Raw genomic sequence first — 20,772 nt, 5'->3', positions numbered from 1 at the left:
CACCCATCGCTACATAGATGTGATTCAAGATTTAGTACGACGTTATAACCATAGCTACCACTCTTCCATCAAAATGTCCCCCGCTGGAGTAAACATGGAAAATCAAAGGCAGGTGTTTTGCAACCTTTACGGAGCAACCTCACTGAAGCCTGCGAAGAAAATTAAGTTTAAAAGGGGTGATGTTGTGAGAATTTCCAAACTCAGAGGTGTTTTTGATCAAAAATATGAGCAGAATTTTACATACGAACTGTTCACAGTGGATGAGTGTCTTCACCGCTCGCCAAGGTTTATAAACTCAAAGATTTTCATGGGGAAAAAATTGAAGGGTCATTTTTTGAAGCAGAGTTGCAGAAAGTAAACCCATCGACCGAGAGATCCTTCCACGTTGAAAAAGTTTTAAAACACCGGACATTCCGAAGAGAGCGACAAGTTTTTGTTGAGTGGCTTGGCTGGCTCCAAAAATTTTCCTGTTGGATTAAGGCCTCACACCTACATGACATTTAAAAAGAGACAATAAATTGAAAAATATGGATCTGAGACAGGAGGAGGTTTTTATATCACATTGTCCTGTAACGCCAGTACCAATGTATTTGAAAATAATACAATTTCCAGTTACAGAACTGGTCTTGTGCGTCACATCAATCTGAATGGCAGGTGGCAAGTGGGGCTAATAGAAATCACCTATACCCACTCCTGGTTTAATTTACCGTACGAGCGTGCTTTTTTCGAATGGCGAAGAATGAGCGAACCTCAGAAAATCAACAGAGCTCAGATTAGTCCTGGATATTATAAAAATGTACAACAACTTAGGAACGAGTGCGAGGCTGCTATGAGAAAGATTAATCCTGATTTCTATCTCATTTTCAGAACCCCCGATCCCACACTCAAATATACGATTGGTGGTGAAATAGAATTTAGATCGGGGGTTCTGAAAATGAGATAGAAATCAGGATTAATCTTTCTCATAGCAGTCTCACACTCGTTCCTAAGTTGTTGTAAATTTTTATAATATCCAGGACTAATCTGAGCTCTGTTGATTTTCTGAGGTTCGATTTGCAGCGCCTTTGGCGTATATGCTAAGTTTTAATGTGGAGGAGTGGCTGACACCTAAAGCGTCATCCAGCAATAAAACGGTCAAATCAGCGCCTCACCCCCCTGATTTAACCGACAGTCTATATCAGTTTTATTGTTATTCAGACATAGTGACCGAGCAGTTGGTGGGTGATGTGTATGCCCCGTTATTACATACGGTGAAAGTTGAAGGTACCTTTGGGAACACGATCACTCATGTGTTTAACCCTGTGGATTACACCCCCGTCTCTTGGAATCATATAGAAAACATTCATATTGAAATAAAATCTGATCAGAATGAGCCGATTCACTTCTTATACAGAAAAACAACGGTGAGGCTTCATTTCAGGCCCGCTCACTCCTATCAGAGAAATACAATAATATAACGTTCGTGAAGTGGGGTGAGAGGGTCAGTTACGCTCTTTTACTCAGCGCAGCATACATCTTGCAAACAAAAAAATGATTTATCACCTGCAGAGAAATGACCCCAACGATTTATTAATTATTATGTAACTCAGGCCGGTCAAGGGCTCCCAGGTTTTAGCAGCGTTCCTTATGTATACGGGCGCGGCTTTGGCTCGATATTTTCAACACTCTTCAGATTTATATCACCTTTTGTTAAAAAACGATTTGCTTTGCCAAAGCCGCATCTCAAAAAGGCTGCGGCCGGAATCGCGTCAGATGTGTTGACGTGAGCCGTTAGCAAAATCACTGAGCATACCGCCCAGGAAGGGTCAGGGCTTATGGTTCTGTCAAGGCGAGTCCGGAAAATACTCCCCGGCAGGCGTGAAAAGGGATCTACTTCACGAAACGACCTGCGCTTAAAAGCCCCAGTTACAAAACTCAAGCAAAAGAGGAAGAAGTATCAACAGTGACCCCGGCTTTCCACAGGAGCCGTCAGCAGCACGTTACTGCAGCAGCACGTCATAGCTGCTGATAGGAACCGCTGTGGTCAACAGAACCTTTTCCACCGCAGCCGTCAGCAGCGCGAGTCGGCCGCGTCTCAGGAGCAGCATGTCGCAGCCTTTACGCGCCAGTTCTATTTTCTACGCGTGACGCCTCTGAAACGGGTCAAGTTCGACATTTTTGGGGAAGGAAAGACAGGAAATCGGACGCGGAAATGGAGAGGAGCTCCTGAGATTTTCAGAATAAAGAAACGTACTGCCTTCCGGTTGCTTTACTTTAAAAAAGGTTACTAACTGTGCGGCCCCGTGAGAAGTTATCACCTAGCTAGCGGTCTCCTTTGTTTTTCAGGTCCGTATTGGCGATTATAAAACGGACAGAACATAAAACACAAACATTTTGGAGCCATGTTGTAGTTTTCTCCTGCTTGTTGTTGTGTTTACTGACGAAGTCACTCGTGTGACTTCGTGCTCGGTCGGTGACAGCTGCTCCCCTGCTGCTTCGCGTCTCGTGGGAAGGGCCAAGCAGCAGCTTACGCGAGCAAGACGTGCTGCTGCAGTAACGTGCTGCTGACGGCTCCCGTGGAAACCCAGGGTGAGGCTCCGACATTTTCCATTCATGTCACTGCTTCACAGTAAATCATCAGAATGCACACTGAGCGAATTGGACATCTTCACCGTGCCCATGACGCAAACTGTCTATCGAAGATAAGATCTACAGCAAAATTTTACCCATAGCAGCGCTGACGGATAACGGACCTGTAGAATTTTTTGTCCCAGGGGATGGCGAAAAATATTTAGATTTAAACGATACGCTACTGTTTTTACGTGTGAAAATCACCAATGATGATGGAACTCCTCTGGTTGATGGGAGTAGCCACTGCTCTGATTAATTATCCTATAAACACAATTTTCTCACAATGCGACGTGATCCTCTGCGACCGCCTGATTTCTCAATCCAGCGCGACGCATCCCTACTGCGCAGTTAATGAAACTCTGCTGAACTTTTCTGAAGAAAGTTTGAAATCTCAGTTCAGCGCCGGCTTATTTCTCAAAGACATGGCATGCGCGCATGATTTCATCGTTATAAATAAAGGACCCAATACAGGTCTCAATCAGCGAGTGATTTTTACAAAAAAAAACTCCAGAGAGGTGGACCTGATAGGGCCTCTCCATTCCGATATATTTTTCTGTAAAAGACTTCTTTTAAACTCGGTTGATCTCAGAATTAAGCTGACAAGAGCCAGCGATGCTTTCTGCCTGATGGGGGCGTGTGACTCCACCTACAAGCTGAAACTGCTGGGTGCTTCGCTCTATGTGAAAAAAGTTAATGTTTCACCCGCCGTACGTCTGGGTCACGAATCTGCTTTACTAAAAGCAAACGCCTTGAATCCCCTATCACATGACACCGTCAAAACATACTTGATTCCACAAAATCCGAGGATATGTAATCTGGAGAACCTCTTTCTCTGAGCTATCCCTAAATATATAGTACTGGGATTGGTGGACCATGAAGCTTATACTGGGCGCCGGGACATTTCTCCGTTTAATTTTCACCACATGAATGTGGAATATCTTGTGTTGTGCAGAGACGGCAAACAGATCCCATCAAAAGCATTCCAGTCGACTTTTGATCAAAGAACATCTGTCAGAGAATTTTATAATCTGTTTACAGCCACCTCCAGACATTTGAAAGATTTGCCTCTTGCGATTAACAGGATCGATTATCAACAAGGCTATACGATGTTTGCCTTCAATCTGAACTCTGCGGAAGACGTAGAGGCTTTGTCTCCTGTTGCTAATGGTAACTTGAGAATGGAGATGCGCTTCGGCGCCCCACTGTGGGAGACAGTCACACTCATTGTGTATACATGCTACGAATCCATTCTCGAGATAAACTCAAAGAGAGAGGTGCTGGTTGATTATTATTGATGGATAAACATGAACTGCACAGAATATTATCGAGCCTCCTGGGAGATCTTTTTCGTGGCGTGTTTGCCTCTGATAAGCTGTCTACAATCCCTAAAAAAAAATACAGCTCTTGGCCTATTTTGTGGTAAACACCCACCCGGCTCATTTACCTGGTGAACATTGGTTAGCATTACCGGTGGAGCAAGACGGCCTCGGGACATTTTTCGATTCTCACGGATTTTCACCAGAGTTTGAATATTACCCCAAAACCATCATGAATTTTCTAAAAGAACAGTGCTCAGAAATACATTATCAGGATGACCATCTGCAGAGTTTGACCTCCGACCGCTGCGGACATCACTGCGTATTATTCCTATTAGAGCCCTGCATTGAAGCCCTAGGCCCTCGGGTCGGCCCGGTCCGACGGCCCGAGGGCCGGGCTTTGGGCCAACGACTGTGCAATTACCTCGGACACGGGCCAGGCGCCTTTATTTTTAATCGAAATCATTAAAAAAAATTAAAACACAAACGCAGCAGTAGAGCCCTGCGCGGGACTGTTTTCTTCATCCCGCTCCTGCCCGCTCCCGCTGAATTTCTGACCATTACCGCCTGCAACCGCAACGTGTGTTACACTCCCGCCCGCACCTGCAGCGTACATGTCTACTCCCGCCCGCAACCGCAAAACTCGGAGAGATTATTACCTCACAATAAAAGAGATGTATTGAGTTTGCGTCCTCAACATGTAATTTTATAGGTTATCCGCTTTCACCGCAGCGCTGCGCTCCGTTTCATCAAGCTGTACAGCAGGATTTCCCCTCGTAGCGATATTTTCTCTAACTCTGACTGCTTCATGCTATAGATCGTTGGAAAGCTGCTTTTATGTACTTTTAGGAACCGTTGGAATTATTTGAATCTGATCAACCATTCAAAAGTTATAAAACGGAGCATTTTGGATGACAAACTTGCACGTCTCTGAATCTGTGTTGTGGTTCGTTGCGCTCAAGACAGGGAATCCCGGTGGATACCGTAATGTATTGTATGTGCACGGAAAGCCCCATTTTTAATCTTTTCAGCACTTTTGGAATTTTAATGATATCTTGAACTAGAGCAGGGATCGGCAACCCGCGGCTCTTCCATCTATCTGATGCGGCTCTCTGTGCTTGTAAAATAATGAATGGATATTTAAATAAAATGCTTTATATTTTACTGCATTAATTTTTTATCTGTAAGTCAATTCTATGTAAAGATTGTCTGCGTAAACCTGAACAGTTCCAACCCAGTCTTACTGTGAGACCGGGTTGGGTCACGCTTGTGCGTAATCATTGGCGCTTATGAGCTGAAGAGGATGTGAGATTCTGGGATTCTCCTCAGACGGCTCCTGGATGTGTCGCACATTGGAGACAGGAACAAGCGCTATTCAGCCAAAGTTTCATAATCAGGGAACATTTTCTAAGTGACAAGTCTCTCTGAGCGACAGGGTTTGGAAAACACTCGCTTCAGTGGGAGGAAGCTTCCCGCATGCGCTTCTGCGACGCTCGGATCCTGCACGTCTTTTAACACATTGGTCAGGATTGACGCACATCGTTTTCATTTAGTTGGTTAAAAAAAATTCGGGCTTGGGCTCGGGCCGGGCCAGAGAATCCTGAAAACCTTTTCGGGCCGGGTCGAGCTGGGGCTCCACCCCCTCGGGCCGGGCCGGACACGGGCTCAGATTTTAGGCCCGTGCAGGGCTCAAATTCCTATGCCATAAAGCCAGCGGGATTTCTCTAAAACACATTCTGTCTAAATATCATAAAAATGTATCGATGAATGATGCTATGGTTTATGATTTTGTTAAAAAATATAGAAATTGTATAAAATGTCATGATTTGTATTTCACACGGATTAATTGTTCCCCCAAAATGTTTAAAGAATGTCACGGACTGTGAAATTTGTTTTGAATAAACGTTTTATTGAACAAACCAGAAGTTGAACATGTGACTCATTTAAGAGGAAAAGCGGATCCATTTCTTTGAAGCGGGTTTATCGCTCCCACTTGGAGATAAAATAATTTCTCTCTTTCGACTCTTCTTCTTCAAAATACTGGCCATTTCCTGACCAGGCAGTTGCTTCTTTTTTTCAACCACAGCCGGGAGTAACTCCCCTTCGCTCCTGAGTTGCGTAATCTGCTGGCACGCTAGTGGGTTTATAGTAAAAAAAAAACTCCTCTCTGAAAATTCCACATGCTTTACGGAGAATCTCGACATTGTTCCTGCAATAAAACAGCGGCTCCTTCTTAACCCTTTAGGCGCCTTATTTTTTTCAGTAAAATGTGAATTTTTTTATATCACTATTTAAAGAGCTTGTAGCTTAAATCTGGTTAGAGATAGAGGAATATTGTAAATTAGAAAATCTTCAGTATGAGCCAAGTTTTGTGATAGGAACAAATTCACTCACATAATTTGCATATTATGACATCATCAGGTGGCAGCCATATTGGATTGCATCACATTTGCAGATTTTGTTGTTTTTTTATGTTTTTGTCTTATTTTCTTAGTGTTGTTATTGTTTATGATACATATATACATATTCCTATGTAGACATATGTAACTATGTATGTATAATATTTATTACTTTATTAGTATTTTGTTATGTTTACTGCGTATCAATCAAGAACACTGTTTATGGTGCTTCAGTGTCATGAACACATTTCACTCATCCCTTCTTTGGTTTATTTTGTTTATAATATATATATATATATATATATATATATATATATATATATATATATATATATATATATATATATATATAATCCTCAATCTCAGGCTTTTCCACAAGCCCCACGCAGAACTGAATGGCAATGAACGCTTTTGGGCCATTCCCATCTGTACCGGGTCGGCCCGGGCCGGGTAGCGTAGGTTGTTTACATATCTGGGTGGCCTGGTATTTTTCCGGGCCAACCAAGGCTCATTCTCGGCCCTCTTCTCAAGGGGGTCTGCTTCAGGCCGACCAGGGCCAACACACCCACTGCTGACAGCAAATTCACACCTTCCATTAGAGCAAGCCTCTGATTGGTGGGTAGAATCAGCTCACATGGGCTTAAGACAAGGATGTGTGGAATCAACCGGGCCAGGCTGGGGCCGACTGGGGCTACCCGGCCCGGGCCGACCCGGTACAGATGGGAATGGCCCATTACATTTCTGGGACAGTTACATCGTACCAGTCATTATATCTGGAGCTAGATTTCAGTTCCTCCCTCTCTAAATACTGATGAGCATATCGGTTAGTTTCAGTTGTGATGAGGGTCCAGAATTCCTCATCCAAAAAAACTGACAGAAAATCAATGTGTTCTGAATTTGACAGATTCCTGTCTCCACAGTATCCAGCTGGCCAATCAAAATGCCTGATCTACTTGGAATACTGTTCCTCTTCTCCCAAACTAGCCCAGCCATCATCATTATTATTGTCACTGAGGCTGTGTTGGGCCACCCCCCTGCTAGCAGTGATTTATTTCCCGTGGTTCCTCCCCCTCCTGCTGCATTTCCCGCGGTTTACACCCCCGGGGCTGAATCGATCACCAGCTGAGTTTTCACCGGCCCATCACCGCCACCACATCGCTGGTTATAAATGATCAACTAGCCTTAAAATGGGAACTTCTTCCTTTCATTGTAAACTGATACCCCCAGCATTTTCTGGCAGAGCTTTGTCAGATGACTGTTTGCTGCAGTCATTTACAAGTGGAAGCCATCATTGGTTGATGGGGGGGGGGGGGGTGGCTGAGCTTTATCTAGTGTGAGACAAAAACTTCATTTACATGCGAAGCCAACCTAAATGGAATGTGCTTGTTGATGTCTTGAATCTGGTGAACTGCGCCTGTACACCCGAATACTTCCTGATACTGCCTGACCCGAGGGGGTGGAGCCCCAGCCCGACCCAGTCCGAAAAGGTTTTCAGGATTCTCTGGCCCGACCCGAGCCAGACTTTTTTTTAACCTTTCATAATGTTTTAGCGTGATAGAATGCTCAGTATTCTAAATATCTGTGAGAGGCGTTCTGCAGTAAAAAAAAAGAAAAGAAAAGAAAGAAAAACAGCATTCAATGCAGCTTTTTTTCTAACAGAAAATTACAAACACTATATTAATTGGATGTGTTTGTAAATTTTATCTGCTCTGAAAATGCGCTCTTGTGCAATTAGAAAAAAGCAGCATTCTAATGTTCTAACTGCAGAGCGCATTTTCAGAGCAGCAGATTAAATAAATGCCCCCAATTAATATAGCGTTTGTAAATTTAATCTGCCGCTCTGAAAATGCGCTCTCCAGTTCGAAAAATACCCAGCAATGAATGCTGTATTTTTTTTAACTGCAGAGCGAATTTATTCACAGAAAAATAGAATGCTGCTGTTTTCATGAGAATAAACGAATGGTTTCTGACGTATCAAAGTGGACATAAAATGAAATATTACAATAGGGGCACATGTTTCAATCAGCAGTTTGAGAATTCGTTTATATAGGCGCATTTATAAACCACACAGACCTTAACTGAGCTAATGGGTGCCGGTGCGTGAGAAGCAGGCAGGTGCTGCTGCGTTTAAGTGTTTCAGTTTTTTTTTTTTATGAATTCGATTAAAAATAAAGGCGCCCGGCCCGGCCTGTGTCCGAGGTAATTACACAGTCGTTAGCCCAAAGCCCGGCCCTCGGGCCTAGGGCCGGGCTGACCCGCTGGCCTAGGGCTCCAGTGCAGGGCTCTATCCCCCGACCACTGATTCCCATGTATTAGATGCATTTACAGAACAAAGGTAAGTGAAATGATTGGGAGTCATCATATATTCCTTACTTAGACCTTTTCTGAAAGTGAACGTAAAGTGGTGCAGATTGAATACATCAAAGTAGATCATCAATATACATCTTGACAGAAGGGGTCTTGGGGACTATAATCAATAACTTCATGGGTCATTACACAACGGTCATCAATTTATGACATATGGGGTCATTAAAGGTCATATCACAAAAGGTCAAAAAACAATACACCTGTCAAGTTTGACGTAAGGTGGTTTGGGGGAAAGGTCATAAAGGTCAAAGAACAATAGACCTGTCAAAAATTGTGACGAAGGGTGGTTTCTTCATCTCTCTGGTGTGATTGAATTTGAGATATCGCAAAACTTCAAATCTCAATCACCTGTATCGAAATTAAACTAGTGATATACAACCCCTAATAACAACACCTGCATCTTAGTCATCTTATTAAACCAATACATTGTTTTGGCATTTCAAAATTATATTTCTCTGGAAATCAGAAGAAAACAAAGGCTGAAAATAAAGGAGGTCAGTCCTGCAGCTGTTTTAATAATTACACTCACTATGTTGAGTTTGGCTTCATTAATCTCTACCTTGTTCTGCTCCTTTTGTGTGTAGTGGGTTAAGAGGTTCATTACGGTGCTCATACTGATGCTGGCTACAGCTGCGTTTAATTAATGACCCATTCAGAAAACCACACACTACAAACCCCTCTCCTGGAAAACACGGAAAACATTCAGAGGAAAACCTTATATCTAGGGCTGAAACGATTCCTCGAGTACCTCGAATAATTCGAGTACAAAAAATCCTCGAGTCAAATTCTCTGCCTCGAAGCTTCGTTTAATTCATGTTTATTTAATTCATGGCTTTGCAATCGCCCGGGGTCATGTTTCACCCGGACCGAAATAAGTGATGCACATACACACTGCACTGAATGCACACGCGAGTAGCGAACGCAACTTAACTTTCTTTTAAGTCATGGCGGACAATGTGGACCCCGGTGAAGTGCGAAAAAGACAGAAAATGTCAAAGGTGTGGGACCAATTTTCACGTCGTAAGGCGGAAAACGTAGTCCAGTGTAAATACTGTAAAATGGATTTAGCCTACCACAACACCACATTAGGGCTGCAACAAACGATTATTTGGATAATCGATGAATCGGATGGGGTCTCGACACGATTAATCGATTAATCGGATTACATGGGGAAATTTTTAAAAACTGCTAGGGAAACGTTATTTCTCTCCTTCCTTCACTTTATTAAACACAACATTATTAGAAAACAGTTCAATAGCAGAAAAACAACATGCCATCACCTAAATTGTCTTATAAGGTGTATAGACAGAGACCCTAAGCTACATCTATCTGTGACCTAAAATGCTTGGTCCAATTAATCAGCTTAAGGGCAATTCTCATCTGTTTTGTTTCATCTCATCTGTAGACATTTATCATAACTGGGGATGTCAAACAACTAAATTTTAAATGTAATTAAACATAGGCTGTGAATTAATCAAAATTGATCACTATTTCCAAAAATGACTGAAAAAATAAGTTGTCACACACTCCATGGAAACTTTCAGAGAATCCACAAATAGTGGCTTTCAAATGGTTTTGTTACTTTCTGCAAGTTTATAAAAGCAGCAGATGAGACAGCATGTCTGATAATTTAGTTTTTCATCTGATAATATTAGAACATGTCAGTAATGCCTGAGGGGCTTTTATAAACACTGTATAACTAACACTACTGGAGAGGGTATGAATTACACAGAGGCTTCTGGGGAGCCCAGTTATGGGAGGGGGGGGCGCATTTTGCCTTGGCCCCCAAAAGGTCTTGAAACGGCCCTGGGTGTGTGACTGAGTGTTGAAGGTGACCTGAATAGTATCAAATTTATAAATGCTACATGTGTGTAACTTATTGTTTTATACAGGTAAAAACGTGTAGTGTAGATAAATCTATCAACATTTTACTTTTCAACACTTTGTTTTGTTTTGTTGTTTTTATTGAACTATTTTCCTGTCCTGTCTGTCTCTCGTCTTCCTGCATCTCCTCTTAATTCTCCAGAAAAACTGCTGCCTGGATTCTTAGTTTTTCACCTCATCAGTTACTTCTGAGCAGATAAAGGGATCTCCTGACCGCAAAGCGCAGAGCGCGTTTTCGATGCTGCGTGAGGTGAAATCACCGCAGCACAGGTGATGAGCTCCGCAGTCTGCAGGCACAAATAAGACAGAAAATAGAGAACATGTGCAGACATGAACGATCGTGTGCTAATTATAGTTTTTTGGTTGCGCCACTTTGAGAATGGACCACACGCTGGAAGCAGCTGCCTGGATTGCTGCGCAACAATGCGCTGTGCCGCTCTCTGCTCACAAGAGTCCAAAAATGATATAATATAGAAAACTTTTTTCCGGCTCCCTGGATGTGCAGGATATACAGCTCCCCCATAATTCGATCCCTGCTCCTGGATGAAAAGCCGGACATTTTCATCAATACAAGAACCCGCAGTCCAGACGCGCCGGACAGAGAGTGAAAAGTGGACAAGTCCGGGGAAAACGGAACGTACGGTCACCATAGTCCTCATAAAGCGGGAAATTATAGATACAGTATTTTGCTCGTGCCCTGGGCCCTTTAGAGTTTGTGGGCCCTGGGCAATTGCCCAGTTAATCCGGTGTTGTGTCAGAACCGGTTCGCAGCAGTGCGAGTCCCCCCCCCCCCCCCCCCGCTCATCTAATAAGCGTCGCGCTCACGACTTTAGACTCTTTTTTTACGAGCTTAGGGCATGTCTAGCCTGTGTAATAATCCGGGACTTGGATGAATCACTTTTGAAAAGTTTTTAATTTACCCGGACACAGAGTTCTCTCCTTCCTCGCTAATGAACCCGACATGCTTGCGTTTAAGACGCTGCATCATCCCGTGCCATGCTCTGACCTAAACGTTGCAGGTAACGCATGTCTTCGCCTGATTTAACTGAAAATGCTCCCAAACTTAAAAAGCTTTTACTTGTTTGACTCTCGCTGCTTCTGCCATGTTCCTCTTCCAAACAACTGCCGGCTCTCCCTCGCGCTGATCTGCCGGCTCTCCCTCGCGCTGATCTGTCTGCGCGCAACGGCGGGCGGGAAGGGGGGGGGGGGCGCTTTTGGAAGAGTTGTGCGACACAACGAATCGATGACGCAATTCGTTGCCAACGCTTTTAGTAATCGATTTTCATCGAATTTATCGATTCGTTGTTGCAGCCCTACACCACATTCCTCGATGCTGCAACCTGACCAGGAAGCATCCACATGTAAATGTCACTTCTGCGAGCAGACTCGGAGCCTCTACAAGATAATGCATTTTAGCCTGTATTTCTATATATTCTGCAGACACTGTGCGACTTCTTCATTTTCTAGCACTCAGTTTCAGCTCACACCGTACATCTGGTAGCAACACATCGGACTTAAAATGTGCTAAAAATAGCAGTTTTTACACAATATGTCTGACTTTTTATTGTGTTGTTATTGATGTCCGTTGTCCCTCAGGATTGCTGCAGGAGGACACAGGTATTTATGAGTGGCGGAGGAAAACGAAAGAAAGTAAATAAATGTTGTGTGATCAGTATAATTTGACATAACCACGGCAAACATGCTTTCGACAATCCTTGTTAGTGTGAGACAAAAAAAGTGTAGAAATTAAAACGAGTGTTTCCCTATTAACGTGTGTTAATAGGGAAACAGCTGGCGAGCCATGTTTGCTCATGCGCCTTGAGCGGTTCTGGTGCTGTTTGGGCCGCAGCCGCTCGTTTACTGTGAAGTAAAGTTGAAGTGCTGAAGTTTTGAAAACTAATTTTGAATAAAACTTGAAGAATAACTGGCTATTGCTTTCTCATTTCAAGAGGTCTTTCATATTTTATAAAATGCTATTTGATATAATGGTTTAAAAACGCAAAAGAGTAATTTATTAGAGTACTCGATTAATCGATAAAAGATTCGATAGAGTACTCCATTACAAAAATATTCGTTAGCTGCAGCTCTACTTATATCCTCCTTCCAAAAAATGATGCTTTTTAACATTTTATAAATAAAAAACAATAAGTGTTGCAGTTTTAAAGATAGAAATGTCAGCAAGTTGTGTATATATACACACTCAACAAAAATATAAACGCAACACCTTTGATTCTGCTCCGATTTTTCGTGAGATGGACTGAAAGATCTAAAATTCATTCCAGATACACAATATTACCATTTCTCTCAAACATTGTTCACAAGTCAGTCTAAATGTGTGATAGTGAGCACCTGTGCTTTGCTGAGATAATCCATCCCACCTCAAAGGTGTGCCACATCAAGATGCTGATTGGACATCATGAGTAGTGTGCAGGTGTCCCTTATACTGCCCACAATAAAAGGCCACCCTGGAATGTGCAGTTTTTTTGCTTGATTGGGGTCAGTATCTGGTGTGCCCACCATTTGCCTCATGCATTGCAACACATCTTGTTCGCATAGAGTTTATCAGACTGTCAATTGTGACCTGTGGAATTTTGGGTTTGCATGAGCTGTATTCCAAAATCATCAATATTAGAAACAATAAAAGGCTTGAACTACTTCAGTTGTGTGTAATGAATCTAATATATATGAAAGTCTAATGTTTATCAGTATATTACAGAAAATAATGAACTTTATCACAATATGCTAATTTTTTAGAAGGACCTGTGTGTGTGTGTGTGTGTGTGTGTGTGTGTGTGTGTGTGTGTGTGTGTGTGTGTGTGTGTGTGTGTGTGTGTGTGTGTGTGTGTGTGTGTGTGTGTGACAAGAACTATGAGCTAGTTCGTTTTGGAACAGTGAACAAAGTTTAAAAAAAACTTTAACGATTAGCTAAAAAAAATAACTAGTTATTTTTAAAATGTATTAATTGAACTTAGAACTAGTTTGTTTTTATAAAGAACTTTCCCAACACTACGTCACAAGTTAACTGCAGTATTCAGTTTAAAGTGTATGACTGTGGTGTTAGAATACCTGGTTCATCAGAGCCGTCTGCGCAGTCGCAGTAGTCATCGTTCACCTGCTCGAATGGAATCATTTTGGATCCATCGATGCATAGAAACGATTTTCTCTCCCTGTAGAACCTTTTATCTGTCAGGAAAAACGTCTAGTCAATGATCCGGAGCTACGGCAACAAGGAGGGACAAACAGCATAAGTCCAACTTATCGCGAACAATAATGAACTGCTGATTCCACGTTGCATGTGGGATGCCTTTGCTGCCATTACATTTAAAAACTACTAACAGCAGTAGAACACCAAAGCGACAGCGGACTTAATGCAATTAGCGAACCACTTTCTCTCCTGCACACGAACTTGTCCACAAACCCAATGTCTCCCACTTCTATTAGCTCTAAGCTAAACGGGTCCAAAGCAACTTACAGGACGAGGATATTCCTCTGATTTTCCACGAGTCCACAACACCAGAGCATATAAACGCAGCAATAATGATGTGGAAATGCATGTCAGAGGGCAGAATAATGAGCTGTCAGCGCGCTGACTCGTGTAAGTCCCGCTCAAAGACGTTTCAAACTCATACGCTCTTTACATTTGAGCCGGACATGCTCTTACTTCCGGAAATACGTGGTCACGTGACGCCTTTCGGTTATTTTATTAGTCTGTACGGGAGGCATGGTGGTGGTTTGGACCAATCACAAGCGAGAACAGCGGTGCTTTTATTCTGGAATGATTCTATTGTTTTTCCTGTATACTACAGTGCAAACTTAAGTGTTGTTTCACCAGATTTTACTTTAAAACAAAGTAAGTTGGGAATATTTTTGTCCCAATGTTTCGAGTAAATAATAATTACAAATACTAGAGACAAACATTTATAGATAGTAATTAATTTATAGGTTACAGAACTGTCAGAATGTCTTGAGTAATCCCTGTTTTCTTTAAGTTTGTTCCAATGATGCACGACTTTACTGTTTTAAAGGTAAACTACAATGTTTTTAAACATTTGTTTACAATTTTATTAGACTTTTGCTGTTTTACCTCACATTTTGCCCCTCTACTTCAACAAATGAAGATTGATTTATTGTTTGATCGATCGATCGATCGGTCGATTGATTGATGAACCACTTAACTCATAGATTCCCTCATTAACACAAAATTATGTTGACAGACTGTTACAGTGCAATTTTTTAAATTGCTTCAATAGGCACATTCTCTCAGAACGATGCGTTTGTTGCTATTTATTTAGTTGAGTCCATAAGAAAACACAGCTTGACACATGAAATGTAACACCAAAAGGTAAATTCTTAAATCTTTACATTGTTTTTCTAATCATTTTATTCTGCTGCTTTTTGCTAATCTTTCGTTTTTACTCCACTTGTACACTTTCCCAACTTTGTAAGGCACGAATCACAAACTAAACTGGATCAGCCAACATATATGGATGACGGGTGATGGATGGATGGATGGTTTACAAATAAAACAAGATGACTTTATTGAAACAGAGATATTCATCAACTTTTTACATAAAATGCAAAAAATAAAAAAGTATAACAATATTTATTTTTAATGAAAACCTGGTTTTGACCCATGACCGAATCCATAAACCATCACAGTTCGTTCTTATTTGTCATTAAGTCGTGCGTAAAGACCAGAAGCGCTGCACAGGGACTCCTTGTTCTGGATGTATGAAATGTCTCGAATCACTCCCGGGAACGGGTGGGAGTCAAGCGGCGGACGCAGAGTCAGCAGCGGCATCAGTCCTGATGTCATGTACGGTGACATAAAACCCGTCATGCTGCCACCTCCAGAGGAGTAGGCCAGCCGCAGCGGGCTCACACCAAGCCGCGGACTGAGCCCGTACAGGCCGTCTCCACCGGGGAGTGCGGGGGGATGGAGCGGGGAGAAGGCCGACTTGTTGGTCCCAAGCGCACCAAGCGCTCCAGAAGGCCTGGTGCTCGGAGACTCACTCCCAGAGTCTTTCTTCCCATCTTTGGAGTTCAGCACCAGCTCGATGGATTTCACTATGTTACCTTTACACGTTCTCACCATAGATTCCAGGGCGTCCCGCCTCTGGTGGGGGAAGATCTTGGCCAAGATGTCGGTGGGGTCACGGTCCAGAAACGGCTTCTCCGATTCGCTCCCAGACTCTGGGTCCGAGGAGGACAGAGGACTCTGTGAGTGGTCTGAGAGCCGATCGCAGGGCGGTGATGGACTTCCACTGTTCCCGGGGTGCGCAACCGAGCTCCCACTGATCGGAGACAAATCCTGGTTACTGGGAGAGGTCCGCGCACCATGAGACGCGAAGAGGGACTGACCCATAAATCCGTTGTAGAAGTTGTACTTGTTCACTTTATCATCTGAAATGTGGATAAAATGGAAAGTGATTAGTTCTTATTACCTCGAGGCTGTGCGTAAAATCCATCCAGTGCGTAAAAGTTGTACAGCGGATTGGTAATTTATAATTAAATTTAAAAGAGGAAATTAAGTATCTCACAAACACATCATACAAACTCACCGTCTTTGTGGCTCTGAGTCCCCAAAGCGTCCAGCCCCGCAGCTGCTGGGGTGTTGCTGTTAGCAGCTGGCAGCCCTCGGCCCAGAGGGGATCCCTGCCCTCCGATCCCAGAGTCCGGGTACATGAGTCGTAGTTCCCGTGCTTCGCTCTCCTCCTGCGCCTGCTGCCGCCTCAGCGCCACCTGCGCAGCCATCACCCGCTGCCTCTCCGCTATTAGGGTGCACTTTGCGCACACGCAGTCTCTCCAACGGCAGAAGCGCTTGTGGCCTTTGAGCGCCGACACCACGCCGTGGTTCCTACATCTGGCACACTTCGGGGTCCGCGGGTATCCTCTCTCCATCGCGGGGGTGCAGGCCCGGAGGAAGAGTGGCTGGTGGCGCAGGAGGGAAGGGGGCACTGGTAGAGCACCGAGCGGGTTACTGGCGTGCCCTGCCAGGGCCAGGGGTCTGATCCTGCTCTCCATAGGCTGATGTGGAGAATTAAACCTGATTGAGTTGGGTGCAGTGTTCTGTTCTGGCACCCAGAACCAGCGCGCCTTAATACCCTCCTCACCAGGTGGTTTGACACGAAACCCAACACCCTCGCCACACCCCCTTTCCGCTCCAAACTCTTAAAACCCTATCATGTTTATTTGCACCCCGGATGAGTTAAGGTCTAATCTGATGGAACTCCTTAGGCCTGTCAAGACCCGAACTTGTGATCCTATTACACTGTAAAACCGAATAGGTCCGTTTGAATCAAATTAAAGTTTGTTTACACAAGGAAAACAAATCTTTTGGCCTTGGGTCAAATTCATAATGCTTCCCAAATTATTTACTGTTTGGACCACACACACACACACACACACACACACACACACACACACACACACACACACACACACACACACACACTTTTTTCACACAATGGTTCTAACTGCCACTAAAGCAACATGTAATTATCTACCTGGTTATTCTGTTGAACAAATTATCCCGACAAAAGACCCATCTGCCAACAACTTAACGGATAAACTAATCACACCTTGTCACTTTTCATCCATGTTTGTTCACTCAAGCAGCATCCAGATCAGGTTACGCGCACCTGACCGCCTCACCATTACAAACATGGATGGACTATTGCGGGAAATATATCTTTATTATCTGTGTTTGTGCATATTTACTGTGTTAAGTGATGCTTTATTAAGTGTGCTGGGGCTTTTAGTGCAAGCAGATACTGGAATGTGAAATAACGAAGCTGTTTGACATCTTCTTAATGATCTAGAATGAGACAGCGGGGTTTTTCCCAGTTCTCCCTTTAGTTTTGACTCCGTCTGAATAATGGACGTGGATTAGAGAAGAAGTGGAAGGAAGCAGTGAGTCCCTTTGTGGTGTTTTAGTGAGATAATGATTCCCCGAGGGCCGTCTTTGAGAGAGATCTGTTACAGAACAGAGGCAAGGGAAATTTCTTGTGATTTGATGCAGACGTAAGACGTTACCAGAGGGCTCGTACAGGCATCGCTGATGGGAGCAGAAGTAGTTTTTTTTTATTTGAAACTAAAACGTCTCTGTGCATTTTCTTCTTACATGGAGCTGTCATTCTGTAGTGAGTGACAGACCTCCTCCTGCACCCGCTGAACGCACAGCCGCAATATGCAAACACATTTTTGCTGAATTCTGAGGAATTTGTTATTGAAAGGCGAAAAAAATGCATCACGATAAAGATTCATACAGAGGATGCTTTTGATAAGTGCTGTTCTGTTGGGCTCTAACAGATAGTGGTTACTAAAGAGTCACTCCAGCTGCACAAAAATTCACCCACCACTGCAGAATGCTAAGTCCAAAACATAAATACATACCAGCAATGCAGACTCTAACGTAAACACCCGTGCTGTTTTTAATCATTTCATCCACTGTAAACGGGAATTTGTTGTTTGGATTTGTAGCTGCAAGTTTATCCAGACACATTCAGCTGATCCAATCTGGGAGTTTTTTTTTTAACCACAAAACACATTTGTATGCTCTTGGGGAGCCGTCATCGTCTACAGAGGAAAGCCTGAGACAGTTCTGAGTCATCGATATGGGGTTAATGTGAGTCACTAAAAGGGATCAGGCTAGTATCACAGTGTCTAGGCTGGAGATTGCTGGAGATGGTCAGAGATGCAAAATTGCAAGAAAGTGTGGAAAACTTTAAGTGGAATTAAACACATACAATGCAAAGTTTTCATATTTTTATATCATTTTCTTGAACCAGTATGTGCTAAAATGACCCTTTACAGGGTTAATGAAATGTAACTCGGACCCCACCGTCCTCTATGGCCAAAAATACCGCACTTGCACCTTCAGAGCGGTGGTCTGGTCCCTGTTTGACTTAATAAAGTGGAGCTAAAATGCTATTTACAACAGTTTTTTTATTTCCAGATCTGTAGAATTAATAAATCACTTCAATAAAGCCTGCCTGATGAGGCTAAAAGATTTCAAAAAGCAACACATCATGCCTCGTTTGGAGCAAAAACACAAGCAACATCCGAAGCACTGCAAGACTCGCTCGCGTAAAGATGAAATTAGAGGTTGTGATTCAATAAAACAAATGTGAGCGGGTGGTTGGGGGGACGGACCAATAAGACACAAGTGTGACTTTGGTAAAAACTGTGTTGTACAATTTTCTGAACCTGTTAGAAATGTACTTAATACTAGCGACTGCAACTAATGCATGGAAGTCAAGAAACCTGGAGAACATTTTGGGACGTTTTTGAAACAAATCTCATCACCAACAGTTACAGCTCAGTAAAAGGCCGGCTCAAATGGTAAATGGCCTGTATTTGATATAGCGCCTTCTAGAGTCCTGGAACCCCCCAAGGCGCTTTACAACACAATCAGTCATTCACCCATTCACACACACATTCACACACTGGTGGGGATGAGCTACAGTGTAGCCACAGCTGCCCTGGGGCGCACTGACAGAGGCGAGGCTGCCGAGCACTGGCGCCACCGGTCCCTCCGACCACCACCAGCTCAAGAGATATGAAACCAGAAGTTGAGTGAAAGTTATGTGTTATGAATAAAAGTTTACAATGCAAAGAAACATTTAGATGTTTTCAGATAGTTTTCTTTATTTTTTATTCATAAAACTAGTTTCTGAAGGTGTTCGTCCTTATCGCATGCTCACGCAGACAATAAAATTAATGTTCACATAAACATAAAAATGATCACTTTTTACATTTGTGCTGAACTCTGGCAGTATTACTAAACACAGTTATATCGCAGTTGAAAGAAACTGCAAAGTGTGTGAGCACCTAACACTAATATAAAATAACACACCTTTCTGTTAATTATCTCCATGGTTTTTACGAGTATGTTCATAAACAATCACAAAAATTATTATTGACATTTGAATAAATGACTCATGACTTTCCTCTGCAGGGGCTAATGTTGCTGCAGTGCTGATGTGCTCATAAGCAAGTGGTGATTAAGTTATTTACTCTACACCAGGGGAACTCAAGCACACATCTGAAGGAGCCACAGTTGAATGGTTAATGCTGAATGCCCTGTATTTATTTAGCACCTTATTGGGTTTTACAACCCAACCCCCCCCCCCCCTCCCACCCCAAGGTTCTTTACAACTGAGTGAACCAGTTATTCACCAATACACACACGCGATCACACCTTGGTGGTGAGCTATATTGTAACCACAGCTGCCCTGGAGTGCACTACATTCCCTCCGACCACCGCTAGCAGGCAACGTGGGCTTAGTGTCTTGCTCAAGGACACAAAGACTGCAACACTTACTTAACTCCTCCACCATCGTCACCCTGAGTTAAGGTTGGTTCATGCTTGACGCGTCCGCGAGGTCCGCACAGCTCCGCGCGCCGAAATTACGTCATTACCTCATCTCTGTCTTTTAGCCCCAGATGCATTAGCAGTTTGTGCAATGTAACTGTTGAGTTAAGTTGCAGTATCTTTTAGCCACCACAAGGAAGAGCTGTGACTCAAACTTCCTGCAATGATGTGTGCATGTAAGTTGTAAAACCAAGCTTTTGTCAAACTCAGTAAAGTTTGCTCTGTTGCCAAAATTGAACCCTGTGTTGAAAAATGGCTCCATGTGGTTTTCTTATTGTGACAGGGTGAGTGTCCTGTCACGGTATCTCGATTGATCATGTGCCCTGGCTACTTGGCCAAGGAGATATCCCTTTGGCTGACTGGTTAGCCCGCAAGACTGTCACCCAGGAGCCTGGGGATCAAATCCTGCCCGGGCCCTTGTTTCTCCACCTTGCCACATTATACAAGCAGCATGCTGGTGTCCTTCATCTCTTTAAGAGAACTTTGAGGCATATTATGAGGAAACACTCGAGAGTGATTTTTGCACCAACATGAAAATGCTCCTAAATTTGAACGAAACAACCAATGCTTGTGGGGAAAAAAGAGAGATAGAAGTAAACACACCATGAATGACTGACATCTAAAGCTGTATGGATCGAGGAAATGTTTAGAAAAGACCTTACTTTGTCCAGTTCCAGTTTGTCATGGATTATAGCTTTAGTCAGAATTTTTCTACCGCATCCCAAATCCAAGAGCAGAGAGATCAGCGGGGATAAGTGAAGGTAGATATGACTAGACAGTGTCTTAATTGTGTTCTTAACAGATCTGTTGGTGTCAGATA

The 20,772-nt window shown here is 43.1% G+C and overlaps 2 protein-coding genes across 3 annotated transcripts in view; both read right to left on the bottom strand.

Moving 5' to 3' along the window:
* The window catches only part of LOC107377414 (glucosidase 2 subunit beta), a 262,809-nt gene extending 248,564 nt beyond the window's left edge, over window positions 1–14,245 (bottom strand). For both annotated transcript variants that reach the window (XM_015946971.3, XM_015946972.3), the window contains exons 1-2: window positions 14,049–14,245; window positions 13,643–13,759 (exon numbers count right to left, since the gene is read on the bottom strand). In XM_015946971.3, coding sequence (XP_015802457.3) covers window positions 13,643–13,759; window positions 14,049–14,130 — 199 coding nt within the window. In that variant the 5' untranslated portion in view covers window positions 14,131–14,245. The remainder of the gene's footprint in view (window positions 1–13,642; window positions 13,760–14,048) is intronic.
* Window positions 14,246–14,536: 291 nt separating this feature from the next.
* LOC107377418 (doublesex- and mab-3-related transcription factor A1) lies at window positions 14,537–16,665 on the bottom strand. The gene is made up of 2 exons (XM_015946978.3): window positions 16,138–16,665; window positions 14,537–15,979 (listed from the first exon to the last, which is right to left on the bottom strand). Exons 1-2 carry the CDS (start codon window positions 16,598–16,600, stop codon window positions 15,243–15,245), a joined length of 1,200 nt encoding a protein of 399 aa, XP_015802464.1. The 5' UTR covers window positions 16,601–16,665; the 3' UTR covers window positions 14,537–15,242.
* Between the last annotated feature and the right edge of the window lie 4,107 nt (window positions 16,666–20,772).

The sequence above is a fragment of the Nothobranchius furzeri genome, chromosome 2, assembly GCF_043380555.1.
Source record: "Nothobranchius furzeri strain GRZ-AD chromosome 2, NfurGRZ-RIMD1, whole genome shotgun sequence".
Lineage (NCBI taxonomy): Eukaryota > Metazoa > Chordata > Actinopteri > Cyprinodontiformes > Nothobranchiidae > Nothobranchius > Nothobranchius furzeri.
This window is presented reverse-complemented; position numbering and strand designations above follow the sequence as displayed.